At 38.6% G+C, this 16,458-nt stretch overlaps 1 protein-coding gene across 1 annotated transcript in view; it reads left to right on the forward strand.

The window, feature by feature from the left end:
* The window catches only part of LOC122923573 (multidrug and toxin extrusion protein 2-like), a 198,032-nt gene that overhangs the window by 65,409 nt on the left and 116,165 nt on the right, over positions 1–16,458 (forward strand). The window contains exons 8-10 of the mRNA XM_044274422.1: positions 5,361–5,458; positions 7,913–8,026; positions 14,009–14,076. Coding sequence (XP_044130357.1) covers positions 5,361–5,458; positions 7,913–8,026; positions 14,009–14,076 — 280 coding nt within the window. The remainder of the gene's footprint in view (positions 1–5,360; positions 5,459–7,912; positions 8,027–14,008; positions 14,077–16,458) is intronic.

Here is a 16,458-nt window from a genome sequence, read left to right on the forward strand (position 1 = left end):
AATTTTTTTCTGACTTTCACGAGCAGGAAACACAATGTTTAATCCATATGTAAATGAGGGCTCGCAAGTGCCCAGGGGCGGCGTTCGGTGTGTAGTAGCCCAGGCTGCTTTGCCTTCTTGTTGCATAACTCTTCCCCAGCCTTCAGGACACATGACATACCGGTACGGCATGTTGTCCTGGTACTTAAGGACGTACCGTCATGTGTATTTCTGATAACCGGCGGGCGGTGATCGGAACAAGGTGCCTGCTCAATGCCGTGACCTCCCCCGTGTCGGCAATCGCCGCAAACCGCAGATCAATTCAGACCTGCGGTTTGCGGCTTTTACCTGCAGTTGCGGCTGCGGCGGGCGGTGCCATCAGGTCCCCATGCGGCTGTAAGGCGGACCCGATGGCATGGAAGGCAGCGCGATGCCTAAGGAAGGCATTGCGTTGCCTTCTGGTGACGAGCCTGTGAGATCCAGCCCCCTGGATCTCACAGGCCGGAAGCTGTATGAGTAATACTCACTGTATTACTCATACAGCCAATGCATTCCAATACAGAAGTATTGGAATGCATTGTAAAGGGATTAGACCCCAAAAAATTCAAGTCCCAAAGTGGGACAAAAAATAAAGTGAAAAAAAGTTGAAAAAATTTAGTTTTCTCCCCAAAAAATTAAAAGTTTCAAGTAAAAATATACAAAAACTAAATTTTTCCCAAATAAAGTAAAAAAAAATTGGTAAAAAATAGGGGGGGGGGGAGTATACATATTAGGTATCGCCGCGTCCATATCGACCGGCTCTATAAACATATCACATGACCTAACCCTTCATATGAACACCGTAAAAAATAAAGAATAAAAACTGTGCTAAATAAACCATTTTTTTGTCACCTTACATCACGAAAGGTACAACAGCAAGCGATCAAAAAGGCGTTTGCCCACCAAAATAGTACCACTCTAACCGTCACCTCACCCGGCAAAAAATGAGCCCCTACTTGAGACAATCGCCCAAAAAATAAAAAAAACGATGGCTCAGAATATGGAGACACTAAAACATCATTTTTTTGGTTTTAAAAAAGCTGTTGTGTAAAACTTACATAAATAAAAAAAAGTATACATATTAGGTATAACCGCGTCCATATCGACCGGCTCTATAAAAATATCACATGACCTAACCCCTCAGATGAACACCGTAAAAAATTTTAAATAAAAACTGTGCTAAATAAAACATTTTTTGTCACCTTACATCACAAAAAGTGTAATAGCAAGCGATCAAAAAGTCACACGCACCCCAAAATAGTGCCAATAAAACCGTCATCTCATCCCGCAAAAATCATACCCTACCCAAGGTAATCGCCCAAAAACTGAAAAAATTATGGCTCTCAGACTATGGAAACACTAAAACATGATTTTTTTTTGTTTCAAAAATTAAATCATTGTGTAAACCTACATAAATAAAAAAAAAAGTATACATATTAGGTATCGCCGCAGCCGTGACAACCTGGTCTATAAAAATATCACATGATCTAACCTGTCAGATGAATGTTGTAAATAACAAAAAAATGTAAACTGTGCCAAAACAGCTATTTCTTGTTACCTCACAAAAAGTGTAATATAGAGCAACCAAAAATCATATGTACCCTAAACTAGCACCAACAATACTGCCACCCTATCCCGCAGTTTCTAAAATGGGGTCACTTTTTTGGAGTTTCTACTCTAGGGGTGCATCAGGGGGGCTTAAAGTGGGACATGGTATAAAAAAAGCCAGTCCAGCAAAATCTGCCTTCCAGAAACCGTATGGCAATCCTTTCCTTCTGCGCCCTGCCGTGTGCCCGTACAGCGGTTTACGACCACATATGGGGTGTTTCTGTAAACTACAGAATCTGGGCCACAAATATTGAGTTTGGTTTGGCTGTTAACCCTTGCTTTGTAACTAGAAAAAAAATATTAAAATGGAAAATTTGCCAAAAAAGTGAAATTTTGAAATTGTATCTCTATTTTCCATTAATTCTTGTGGAACACCTAAAGGGTTAACAAAGTTTGTAAAATCAGTTTTGAATACCTTAAGGGGTGTAGTTTATAGAATGGGGTCATTTTTGGGTGGTTTCTATTATGTAAGCCTTGCAAAGTGACTTCAAACCTGAACTGTCCCTAAAAATTAGGTTTTTAAAAATTTCTGAAAAGTTTCAAGATTTGCTTCTAAACTTCTAAGCCTTGTAACATCCCCAAAAAATAAAATATCATTCCCAAAATGATCTAAACATGAAGTAGACATATGGGGAATGTAAAGTAATAACTATTTCTGGTATTATTACTATGTATTATAGAAGTAGAGAAATTAAAACTTGGAAATTTGGATTTTTTTACAAATTTTTAGTAAATTTTGTATTTTTTTATAAATAAAAATAATTTTTTTTACTTCATTTTAACCAGTGTCATTAAGTACAATATGTGACGAAAAAACAAACTCAGAATGGCCTTGCTAAGTCAAAGCGTTTTAAAGTTATCACCACTTAAAGTAACACTGGTCAGATTTGCAAAAAATGGCCTGGTCCTAAAGGTGAAATAAATTTCACTTTCTTGGCAGATTTTCCATTCTAATATTTTTTTTACCAGTTACAAAGCAAGGGTTAACAGCCAAACAAAACTCAATATTTATGGCCCTGATTCTGTAGTTTACAGAAACACCCCATATGTGGTCGTAAACTGGAAAGGAATGCTATACGGTTTTTGGAAGGCAGATTTTGCTGGACTGTTTTTTATTTACACCATGTCCCATTTTAAGCTCCCCCCCCCCCCCCCCCCGATGCACCCCTAGAGTAGAAACTCCATAAAAGTGACCTGATATAAGAAACTACACCCCTCAAGGTATTCAAAACAGATTTTTACAAACATTGTTAGCCTTTTAGGTGTTCCACAAGAATTAATGGAAAATAGAGATACAATTTCAAAATTTCACTTTTTTGGCAGATTTTCCATTTTAATATTTTTTTTCTAGTTACAAAGCAAGGGTTAACAGCCAAACAAAACTCAATATTTATGGCCCTGATTCTGTAGTTTACAGGAAAAACCCCATATGTGGTCCTAAACCGCTGTACGGCCACACGGCAGGGCGCAGAAGGAAAGGAATGCCATATGGTTTTTAGAAGGCAGATTTTGATGGACTGTTTTTTTTTTTACACCATATCTCATTTGAAGCCCCCCTGATGCACCCCTAGAGTGGAAACTCCATAAAAGTGACCCCAGCTAAGAAACTACACCCCTCAAGGTATTCAAAACTGATTTTACAAACGTTGTTAACCCTTTGGGTGTTCCACAAGAATTAATGGAAAATAAAGATACAATTTCAAAATTTCACTTTTTGGGCAGATTTCCCATTTTAATATTTTTTTTCCAGTTACAAAGCAAGGATTAACAGCCAAACAAAACTCAATATTTATGGCACTGATTCTGTAGTTTACAGAAACACCCCATATGTGGTTGTAAACTGCTGTACGGGCACACGGCGGGCGCAGAAGGAAAGGAATGCCATACGGTTTTTGGAAGGCAGATTTTGCTGGACTGGTTCTTTTTGACACCATGTCCCATTTGAAGCCCCCCTGATGCACCCCTAGAGTAGAGACTCCATAAAAAGTGACCCTATCTAAGAAACTACACCCTTCAAGGTATTCAAAATGGATTTTAAAAATGTCGTTAACCCTTTGAGTATTCCACAAGAATTAATGGAAAATAGAGATGCAATTTCAAAATTTCACTTTTTTGGCAGATTTTCCATTTTTATATTTTTTTCCAGTTACAAAGCAAGGGTTAACAGCCAAACAAAACTCAATATTTATGGCCCTGATTCTGTAGTTTACAGAAACACCCCATATGTGGTTGTAAACTGCTGTACGGGCACACAGCAGGGCGCAGAAGGAAAGGAATGCCATACGGTTTTTGGAAGGCAGATTTTGCTGGACTGTTTTTTTTTACACCATGTCCCATTTTAAGCCCCCCCCCCCCACGATGCATCCCTAGAGTAGAAACTCCATAAAAGTGACCCGATCTAAGAAACTACACCCCTCAAGGTATTCAAAACAGATTTTTACAAACGTTGTTAGCCCTTTAGGTGTTCCACAAGAATTAATGGAAAATAGAGATACAATTTCAAAATTTCACTTTTTTGGCAGATTTTCCATTTTAATATTTTTTTTCTAGTTACAAAGCAAGGGTTAACAGCCAAACAAAACTCAATATTTATGGCCCTGATTCTGTAGTTTACAGGAAAAACCCCATATGTGGTCGTAAACTTCTGTACAGGCACACGGCAGGGCGCAGAAGGAAAGGAATGCGATACGGTTTTTGGAAGGCAGATTTTGGTGGACTGTTTTTTTTTTTACACCATGTCCCATTTGAAGCCCCCCTGATGCACCCCTAGAGTAGAAACTCCATAAAAGTGACCCTATCTAAGAAACTACTCCCCTCAAGGTATTTAAAACTGATTTTACAAACATTGTTACCCCTTTAGGTGTTCCACAAGAATTAATGGAAAATAGAGATACAATTTCAAAACTTGACGTTTTTGGCAGATTTTCCATTTTAATATTTTCTTCCAGTTACAAAGCAAGGGTTAACAGCCAAACAAAACTCAATATTTATTACCCTGATTCTGTAGTTTACAAAAACACCCCATATGTGGTCGTAAACTGCTGTACAGGCACACGGCAGGGCGCAGACGGAAAGTAATGCCATACGGTTTTTGGAAGGCAGATTTTGCTAGACTGGTTTTTTGACACCATGTCCCATTTGAAGCCCCCCTGATGCACATGTAGAGTAGAAACTCCAAAAAAGTGACCCCATTTTAGAAACTATGGGATAGGGTGGCAGTTATGTTGGTACTAGTTTAGGGTGCATATGATTTTTGGTTGCTCTATATTACACTTTTTATTAGGCAAGGTAACAAGAAATAGCTGTTTTGGCACAGTTTTTTTTGTTATTTACAACATTTATCTGACAGGTTAGATCATGTGGTATTTTTATAGAGCAGGTTGTCACGGACGGGGCGATAGGACGTGTCCTATCTTTTGCCATATTTTGCAGACAGATTCAAGTCAATGGGTGCCCATGTATTGCGGACCGCTATTTGCGGTCAGCAGCATTAGCATAGTAACCATGCAGTTGTGTGAGTGAGCCCTAACACAGATGCCAAGGGACAGATACTGCTGCAGCTTCATCCCTCCTCCCCAGCTATTTACTGTTGTAAGCTAGACAGTTTCTGGTGAGTGAAGAGGTTTGCAGAGAGTCTGCAGACACTTTCCACTACTAAGATATATTACAAAGTTCCATGTATTTATATGCATTACTGTAATAACTTAATTTCCACTTTGATGTGTTTCGTTTAGGGGCTCAGCTTGTGCAAACACAATATCTCAGTGGGCAATGGCCCTATTTCTGTTTATATATATAATAGTGAAAAAACTACACGTCCAAACATGGGGAGGTATGTATACAATTACTAACATGGGAGATCATTCTGTAATTCTTAGGCCCTTCACACAGAATCTTTTGACGCCAGAATTTTGTAGTGGATTCTGCGCCAAAAATCTGGTGGCGTCTAAAGAGCAAGTGGGCCTGCGGCATTAAAACTGAGAAACTGCAGCACAAACTGTGGCAGCTTCTGCCTCCAAACACACAACTGCAGTAGTTTCTGCCATCGAACTTGCAGCATATTTTGCCATTGCAAAATCCGCTGTTTGAATCTGGCCTTATACTATTTTTACCGACTTTTGACTCCCTTGCTTTGTTTTCAATTATAACCTAATCGATTGAGACCAAAGACTACCATGCCCAGGCCACTTTAGCCAAAAGCATAAAATCTACATAGACAATCATTCACTGTAAGGCATCATGCACACGACCGTGCCGTTTTTTGCAGTCCGCAAACCATGGATCCGCAAAAAAACGGAAGCCGCCTGTGTGCTTTCCGCAATTTGCAGAATGGAACAGGCGGCCCATTGTAGAAATGCCTATTCTTGTCCGCAAAACGGACAAGAATAGGACATGCATCTTTTGCGGCCCCATTGAAGTGAATGGGTCCGCACCCGAGACGCAAAAACTGCAGCTCGGATGCAGACCCGAACAACGGTCGCGTGCATGAGGCCTAACTTTCAATGTATCATATATCTTTTCAACAAGTCATTTTTTTTACCAGTGTTGCTAATTTGTCAGTTAAAAGGCATATAAGCCACAACAGCTCAGATGCTGGAATATTTGAATCATTAATTTTCAATTCCTGTATACAAAAAAAATAACACACCCAGATAGAAATGTAGGATTGCTGCAAATTTGGCATGCAGACAAGTTAAAGATTACAGGTGTGGTCTGGTGGACAAGAGGGTATAAAAGTGCTTTCCCTGCTGCCCTATAAAAAGGCTCTTAGAGGCTACTGTTGGGTAATGTACCTAATGGTAAGATATCAAGTGTGTCATAGAGGCATACCTAGCAGTCAACAAAGACATTTATCCCAGCTGACACTTTGGGAGGGGGCACATCGATCTTTGGAATGAGAGAAGAAGAATGGTTGTTTCAACAAATTGCCTGCCTTTAAGGCCATTCTGACCTAGCTGTCAGGAGGTTTCAGAGCAGTGGTTACGAGGATTGTTTGATCTACGGACAAGCATGAGCAGCTCACACAGGTGACACCTTCATTACACACCTTTCTCTGTCTAGACCATTTTGATGCGCTTAGCAGAAGGGAATTTGGTGTTACAGTGCCCATTGCGTGTCCTGCCATTGACAGCCAGCCATTGTTGCTTTCGTTTGCAGTGGTGTCGTAAACAAGAAACCTGGACTGCTATGGACTGGAACCATATTGTCTTTAGCAACGAATGCATATTCTCCTGTGATCCTACAACATACAGTAGTGAGCGCTTCAATTGACCTTTTGTTGTGGAGTGACACACTGCTCTAACTGCTGGTGTGATGATCTAGGGAGCTATTGAATACAACAGTCGGTCACCCCTAGTAGTCATACAAGGCTCACTAACAGCTCAGCAATATTTGCAGGACATTCTGCGGCCTCTCGTGGCAGGGCTTCCAACTGGTATTTTTCAGCGGGATAATTCTCGCCCACCCACAGCAAAGGTTTTCCATAAATGTCTCTGCTAGATTGCAACAATTGCCAGTCAGGTCACCAGATTTATCACCAATTGAGCATTTATAGAACCAGCTTGGACGCCAGCTTTGGAAACCTATGAATGTGCATAATCCTTAGGTAACATCTGTGGGCAAATGTGATGCAGAATACAATACGGAACCTGTATGCCTCCATGCCCAACCGTATCTCATCTTGTATCCAGGCTAAAGGTGGTCCAAAGGTGTACTAGAGCTTCCTTTCAATTCTACAGTTTTCCATAATGAACTGATTATTTCACTCTAACATTGTAATCACTTACACATATTATCATTTGTATTCACAGATATAAAGTTTCATTTAATTCTAACATCTCCTTCTTGGTGTGTTATTTTGTTTGTCAATGAGTGTACTGTAATTTGTAACTGAATTTCAAAGTCCATCTTGAAGCAACATCATAACCTCAAGATCAAGAACTATGGGAGCTTCATAGATTATGCTTTCATAACTGAGCTTTCAAAAACAAGCCAAAAATCACCATGCACAACGACAAGCATTTTTAGGAACTATATAAACCCATAGGCATTGCAGTAGGGGAAAATCAGTCTCTGGGAAATCACCTTTGTAATCAAGATCTTGCATGTCTAATGGATAAATCTGAGTCTGCCAAGAAAATTCTTCGTCCTCGAGGCTATAGTACCAACTACAGGGTGAAATAGCCTCTAGATCTGTATTGAAATATATTTATGGATAGTATGTTTCTGCATTTACATCCTTAGATGTAAAGAAAAACATTTAATGAAAAGTTGTGGTCTCTTTCAGGGTGGTCCAAAGACTGTCTTCAGGAATGGGGTCCATACATGAGCTTGGCCATACCAAGTATGCTAATGGTGTGTAGTGAGTGGTGGAGCATGGAAATTGGAGGGTTTTTGGCAGGTAAGTTCCTGTTTAATTCTATTTTTGTAATAATGCATTATTATTTAAGAATATTCTGGGTTAACCTCTGAAGCAATGTAGACCTCTAGAGCTTAATTTTTTTAGATACTTAACACATGCTGTTAGCAAGTTGCAAATGCTCATACTATACAGTATAAATAAAATAAAAATTCAGAGCAAACCATTGAAGGGAATTTGAATTACTAAGGGCTCATTCAGACGGCATCTTTTTTTTTGCAGATTAGATGCTGTCCCATTCACTTCTATGGGGCCCTTTTCTTCCATTGCACAGCTCAGCAAAAAAAATGAAAGTTGTCCTATTCTTGTCGGTGAAAATCAGAACATGGCCCTATTGAAGTCTATGGATCAGCAAAAAAAAAACGGAATGCAATCCGTTTTTTTGCAGGCATGCTGAACTGTCCGCAAAAAAACGGATCCGCGTTTTTTCTATTCCAAGCATGGATAATATGTGACAAAAATAAATTAAAAAAGCATTTTGTCTGTTAATTTTAAATTATTTAATTTTCACCCCTATAGTGGTATTTTCCTGTCAAAATTAAATATAAAATGAAAAATGCTTAAAGGAAAGGCAAAATGACAGTTTGAAATTTCATTTCCATATCTCCTGCAAGCATTTTGTCTGCAAAAATAAAAATTAAAAGCGCCAACTGCTGGCTATTTTATTTAGCTTTTTTTTTTTTAGATTTCATTTTCAAGTTGTCCAATATTCAAATACACGCAAATGAGCAGTAGAGGGTGTGGGTGAACTTGTAAAATGATAATAATGATCTCTGCATTCAACAGAAAGTGAGTCTGTAATTGCAATAAAGGGCACTCTGCTTCTCCCGAAAATTTTTCAATAGGCCACACACAACTGCATGTGAGGACGGATGTGCAATTCCAATAGCAGACGCTCTGCTTCTGCACAGCAATTTCAATGGGTCACACACAGCTGCACATGAGAACATGATTGGCAAGTGTGTAGTGAATAAGACTATTATTTAGCTATATACTTTATAGTGAGCCTGCATAACTCAGTTGGTAAAGCATCAGACTTTGATCTAAGAGTCAAGTGTTTGGACCCAGCTTGGGCTGGAGTTTTTTCACAGAGAAAAGATAAAAACAAAGATAAAAACATCCTGCACGATTAATTGATTAATAAGTATGTGGATGTCCATGGCTACATTTATGAAAAAAATCACAGAAAACAGATAATGCACTAACACAATAGATGCAAGTATGATATATGGACTAAGCCCTCACTCTGATATGATAAAATCCGAGACTCTTAGCCAATATATTTTGATCAAAACACATCTGTGCTCGCCTACCCGCGCCAAGGTGGTCTCAGTCTCAGTTGCTGTATGCACATAGAGGTGACTAGGAGCAGCACACTATATGTGCAGAGTCTGCCCTCCTGAACATAGATGCCCAACGGCATAGGTAGGTTTAGAGTAGGACCTGCCTGACTGAGACCACCTTGGCGCAGGTAGGCTGGCACAGTACAAAGCAGGGCTGCCTGCGCTCCCTCTTTCTTTTTTTTTGTATGGCGATAGAGCCCTTTGCTGAACGGGTGAGAATATGACCGGATATTAGAGGTATCTTGTTGGGTGGTCATCAACATAAATTTGGGCTTTTCGTGTACAACATTATTTTGACCTTCTCAGACCTTTTAATGGCAGTAAACAGGGAAATACTTTTGTTTGGGGAAGTTTTCTGTTGTACAATAAACACAGATAAGTCTCAAGCACTAGCAATTCGCAAAACCTCTTCTTCTCTTTTCCAAGCCATCCAAATTGAGTTCTCCTACCAATGGACCTCATCCTCAACTCCATACCTAGGTATTAATTTATGCTTTTCCTTTTCTGGTCTACCTAAAGCTAATTTTGATTCCTTATATACTTCTTTACAAACGGATCTTGGGACACTTGCCAAACAACAACAATTCTGGTTAGATTTATAAGATTGTTTTACTATTTTAGGAAACTGGTTATTCCTCTCCCCAAAGACCTTATAACAAGGTTTCAAATACAACTAATGCATTTTATCTGGGAGGAAGGGTGATAATGACTGATAGCATCTATTTTATATGGCCATAGGTCTAGAGGGATGAAGGTTCTGAACTTTTGGAATTATGTAGATATTACTCTTAACCAACTTCGCCCATGGTGAACTCCCTTCCAAGGTTCCAGTTGGACACATCTAGAAAGAGACTTGCATGGATCCTCTTCTCTTCTCATTCTCCTTTTTCCTATATTTTGGATACTAAAAAATCACTCCCTATTGTGCCTACTCTGAGCATCAATATCAGCCTGGCTTAACCTTGTTAGAGAGAGTTCACATCAGAACAGACAAAAAAAATGATGCACATTTGGCACCTGTTAGAGCCATTTCCATCTGAGATCAGTTTTTTAGATGGAAAGTCCTGCATGCTGTATTTTTTTTTTTTTTCAGTCTAAAAAAACGCATCTCTGGCAGAAATGGCTCAATCGGATGCCAAATGTGCATAACTGATGCACAGGAAAGTTTTGTTAGTTTTTTACAGGATTATTTTTTTTCTTTATTCTTCTGTTCTTCTGACAGATCAGAAGAACGGAAAAATAACCATGATGTGAACTCTTGTTTAGATGCAACTTTGGCCCCTTCCACAATAAAGTAGTTTCTCTCCCTTTAGATATTTTGGGGATACTAATTCCTTCTTATCCAATCAAGTATTGGATGGGAAAAGGGGTTAGGCCCCTTTCACACGGGCGAGTTTTCCGCGTGGGTGCAATGCGTGAGGTGAACGCATTGCACCCGCACTGAATCTGGACCCATTAATTTCTATGGGGCTGTGCACATGAGCGGTGATTTTCACGCATCACTTGTGTGTTGCGTGAAAATCGCAGCAAGCTCTATTTTGTGCGTTTTCACGCAACGCAGGCCCCATAGAAGTGAATGGGACTGCGTAAAAATCGCAAGCATCCGCAAGCAAGTACGGATGCGGTGCGATTTTCACACACGGTTGCTAAGAGATGATCGGGATGTAGACCCGATCATTATTATTTTCCCTTATAACATGGTTATAAGGGAAAATAATAGTATTCTTAATACATAATACATAGTACAATAGGGCTGGAGGGGTTAAAAAAATAAAAAATAATAATTTAACTCACCTTAATCCAATGGATCGCGCAGCCCGGCTTCTCTTCTGTCTTCTTTCTTCAGGACCTGGGTAAAGGACCTGTGATGATGTCACTGCGCTCATCACATGGCCCGTCACATGATCCATCGCCATAGTAAAAGATCATGTGATGGACCATGTGATGAGCGCAGTGACGTCACCACAGGTCCTTTACCCAGGTCCTGAAGAAAGAAGACAGAAGAGAAGCTGGGCTGCGCGAACAAGTGGATTAAGGCAAGTTAAATCATTTTTTATTTTTTTTAACCCCTCCAGCCCTATTGTACTAGGCATTCTGTATTAAGAATGCTATTATTTTCCCTTATAACCATGTTATAAGGTAAAATAATACAATCTACAGAACACCTAACCCAAACCCGAACTTCTGTGAAGAAGTTCGGGTTTGGGTACCAAACATGCCGATTTTTCTCACACGCGTGCAAAACGCATTACAATGTTTTGCACTCGCGCTGAAAAATTGCGCATTTTCCCGCAACGCATCCGCATCTTATCCGGGCAAAAAACATGACGCCCGTGTGAAAGAGGCCTTATACTTCTCTCTGATTTGGTTAGTGGTTCTGTCTTTCAGTCCTTCAAGATATGTTTACTTTGCCACCTGAACAACTTTTTGATTACATGAAACTGCAACATTAAATCCCCTACTTTACAGGTCTTGTTACCCCTTCCTATTTTTAACAGAATTTTAAATCAAGAGCTTAGCGGGATGTCCTCTACTAGAGACGTATGCAATTTTTTCACAGGATACCAAAGTGCAGAAGAGATATCATGTGCTTAATAGGGAGAAAGATCCGAACTCTGTTTTTAAGCCTAAAGATTGGCACAGTGGTTGTAAATGAACAGCAAGAGATACGCTAAGTTCCAATCTTTTAGAAGTCTATCATAAGTTAACTGTTAGATGGTATTACACCCCCTTTAAATTAGCTCACATTCCTGGAGCAAGTGCCCTTTGTTGGTACTGTAATACACATACGAGCACTCTTCTCCATGTTTTTTGAGAATGTCCAACATTTTGGGGAGAATTTTTTCCCTACTCTATTTTTCATTTCCCGGTACTTATGTCTCTAGCATGAGCACTTTTTTCTTTAGAAATTGAAGGGATTCCTTATAGATTTTGTAAATTGACCTGTTATATTTTATTGGGAGCTAAGCTCCTCATAGCTAGGAACTGGAAGTCTCCCCTAGTCCCGCCCATTAATGATTTGGTGGAATTAATGTCCTCCCACTGTATTTATGAGACTACATGCTCTTAGGCGTAATGCGCTCTGTACCTTTACTGCACTCAGGAATTGTTGGCTACACAGAAAGCCGATCTCAGAACTTAGTAATAATTAAAGTGATAATTACCACAAGTGATCTATGCTTCTGCTGGAATGGCAGAGTTTCTCTCCAAGAGACCATAATTTCTTTGTTTTCTTTGTTCAGATTAATTTTAATGCTTAATTTATGTTACTTTACTCCTTTCCAGACCCCTGGTTTTGTTTAGAGGGTCTTATTTCCTGGTACTTTATATATGTCATAGTCTTTTACTTAGGCTATTGATTATGAACTATTCTACTGTATACCATCTCATTTACTTGTTATTGCTTCTTATAAAAAATAAACATTTAAAAATGTAAAAAACATCATTTTCAAATTGATCAGTTGGGGACATTTATTAATAGTGGCCTAATTTGCGCCAAATAAATTCTCATTGTACCTATAGTATATTTATAGTATACTCTCGGTGAGTACAGAGTGTTGTGAATAAGATTATAATTTTGTCTTGTGGTTCACAGTGAACTTGAATGGTTTAGTTGGTAGTGCATCAGACCTTGATCTGAGGGCCAAGGGTTTCAGCCTCTAGTCAGGTGGCTTTTTTATTTTTACTTTTTCTTGACAAAATATCTGCATCTTTATTAAAAGTTTTAAATTTATAAGTGGGGGACATTTATTATTAATAGCCTCATTTGTCCTCCTGACCACGCCCGCTCATTCCCTTCATCCCAGGATAGATTGGAGCTCCAGATCCTCCTCTTTCGCTCCCTGGCCAGTAGTTGTATGCAGGAGCTAAGATAGCCTCGGATCCTGTAAATGAAATTGTTGATCAGAAGCACAGCACTCTCTATTGGAATTACAGACTTGTTCTCGCTTGTTCAGCTGTGTGTGACCTATTGAAATTGATGTGGAGAAGCAGAGCGCATTGTATTGAATTACAGACTCCCTCTCTGTTCAGTCCAGAGGTCATTACCATCTTTTTACATGTTGAACAATGCCAACTACTGCTCATTTGCATGTATTTGAATATTGGACAACTAGAAAATTAAAATGAAATATAGAAAAAAAAAATGCTAAATAACAAACAAAATAGCCAGCAGGTGGCACTTTTGATTTTTACTTTAATTTTGGCAGACAAAATGCCCTACAGGAGATAAAAATGAAATCTCAAACCATCATTTTACTTTTCATTTAAGCGTTTTTTTCCACTTTATTTTTAAGTTTAACATGAAAATACTACTATGGGGGATTAAAAGAAAATAACAAAATTATAAATGAAAATTCTAAATGCTTATTTTAGTTTTCAGTGTATTTTTGTCACATATTAGCCATGCTTGGAGTTGAAAATGAAAATGCAAATGGAGATATTTCATTTTATTCTTTAATTTTGGCATGAACTTTGCACATATTGGTTAAAAATGATATGTCAAATTGGGAGGTTTTACCTCCCATATCACAACTTACTGGCAAACGATTCTTTCCTCTGGCTATATAGAATGTTTCTTTTAATGCCAAACCAACATGTTAGCATAAATATTTCATTTTAGGACTTATCAGTGTGGTAGAACTTGGAGGTCAAGCTGCAATGATGGAGCTGGTCACATTGGCAATTATAGTAAGTTATGTATTATTATCTGATATTTATCACTCAATTATTGTCATTCATAATATAATTCATTATTGTAATTGCTCCATTTATGATCGGGAGATAATCCAAAACAGAGCAATAAAATCAAAATTTAGGTAAATTACGCTGCGGTCATGGAAAGAAAAAGGAGAATTTATCATGAGATTAACCCCTTTGAGAACCTGAGATTTTACGTTTTTGGGTTTTCACTTTTGACTCCCTGCCTTTCTGGAGTTATAATTTTCCACTCAAAAAGACATATGAGGGCTTTTTCTTTTTTTTTTGGCGGTACAAAATGTATTTTTTTATGACATCATTTAATACTGCATGCATGCAATGGTAAGCTAGAAAAAATTCCAAAAGGAATGGGTTTGGGAAAAAATGCAATTCCATAGTTTTATGAGTTTCGTTTATATGGCGTTACTAATGCAGTGAAACTGACCTGTTAACTTAATTCCCTGGGTGAGTATGATTGCAGCGGATAACAGTTTTCTAGTACATAATTACTGATTTAGGCTACTTTCACACCAGTGTTTTTTCTGGATCCGACATGGATCAGCAAAAACGCTTCCGTCATAATAATACAACCATCTGCATCCTTTCTGAACGGATCCGGTTGTATTATCTCTAAAATAGCCAAGACTGATCTGTCTCTAAAACCATTGTAAGTCAATGGGGGACGGATCTGTTTTCTTTTGTGTCAGAGAAAACGGATCCGTCTCGATTGACTGACATTGTGAGTCATGACGGATCCGTCTTGCTCCGCACCACATCATGGACAGAAAAACGCTGCTTGCAGCGTTATTCTCTCCATGATGAGGACGCAACCAAACAGAACGGATTGCATTCTGGTGCATTCTGGTTCGTTCATTTCAGTTTTATCCCCATTGTCAATGAACGGGGACAAAACTGAAGCATTTTCCACTCCTATTGAGATCCTATGACGAATCTCAATTACAGAAAGGGAAAGCGCAGATGTGAAAGTAGCCTTATTTTTACGTTTTTTAATATGGGGGGGTTTATCTTTTATTTTTATTTTTTTTAAACAATGAGGTTTTTTTTACGGTTTCAACAGGTTTACAGTCATAAGAGAACTTACACAATACCCGCTACAATTGTGGGATATAATGAGAAAATCAATACAAAAATAAAAAAATAACCATAATATAGGAATGATTCTAAGCATAGTAGTTGATATTGTTGGATCCGGTTGTATTATCTCTAAAATAGCCAAGACTGATCTGTCTCTAAAACCATTGTAAGTCAATGGGGGACGGATCTGTTTTCTTTTGTGTCAGAGAAAACGGATCCGTCTCGATTGACTGACATTGTGAGTCATGACGGATCCGTCTTGCTCCGCACCACATCATGGACAGAAGTGTCCATGTAGAGGCAGAAGTGACTATGGAAAGTTTGAAGGGTAGGTTAAACTATCCTCAGAAAATCCCACGTACTAACAATTAAAGTACATTTTTGTTAGAAAGGCAAAATAAAAAAATGACATAAATTAAAACAATTCTTCTGGAAATAGACAGTGATGTGATTTTAGCCAAACATCCCATCTACGCCTGAAATGGTCTAAATTATTATGTGCACGTGCGAACATACCTTCATACCAGCAGTTATTGTTGACTTCTCTAATGATTCTTTGAAGCGAGGGAACATTTTTTTGTTTCCAGCAGAAGGCTATTTTTAGCCTAGTAGTGAAAATAATGTGAGAAACTACTGTTTGATATTGGTGTGCAAAGTCACTTAAGCCAATAGACAGTAGAGCTAATAGTGGGGAAGGATTTATCTGGAAGGCACATAGATGAGATATGAGGCCAAAGATTTGTTTCCAAAGGTTGCAAAGTACAGGACATGACCACCATATATGAATGAAAGCACCACTATGGGACTGGGATCTCCAACAATCAGAGAGCACATCTGGAAAAAATCTGTTTAGATATACTGGAGTATAATACCAATGATAAAATATCTTTCTGGTGTTCTCAAAGTGCCCAATATTTTGGATAGTTTAGAGGTAATGGTAAATGACTAAGGCCATTGGTCTGGAGAAATGGAAGTCTGGAGATCTCTCTGCCATTTATCTTTTAGTTCGTGAGAGGGTCTTCAGGGAGATCCTTAGTATTTGGTATCCTTTGGAGATACCTTTATTACTCAAACAGTTTGAGTGGATACAATCTTTCAGTCTGCCAATATTAATATTTGGGTTGGGCACTTTGGGTGATTGTAATAGGTGTCGAATCTGTAAGTATTTAAATAAGACTTTTGGTGAAATAATATAGTTTTCTATGAGATGTGTGAATGTGACAAAAATATTGTCCTTCCATAATTGGGCAATTTTAGAAAGACCCCTAGACCTCCACA

This window comes from Bufo gargarizans, unplaced genomic scaffold (genome assembly GCF_014858855.1).
Source record: "Bufo gargarizans isolate SCDJY-AF-19 unplaced genomic scaffold, ASM1485885v1 original_scaffold_1746_pilon, whole genome shotgun sequence".
Classification (NCBI taxonomy): domain Eukaryota; kingdom Metazoa; phylum Chordata; class Amphibia; order Anura; family Bufonidae; genus Bufo; species Bufo gargarizans.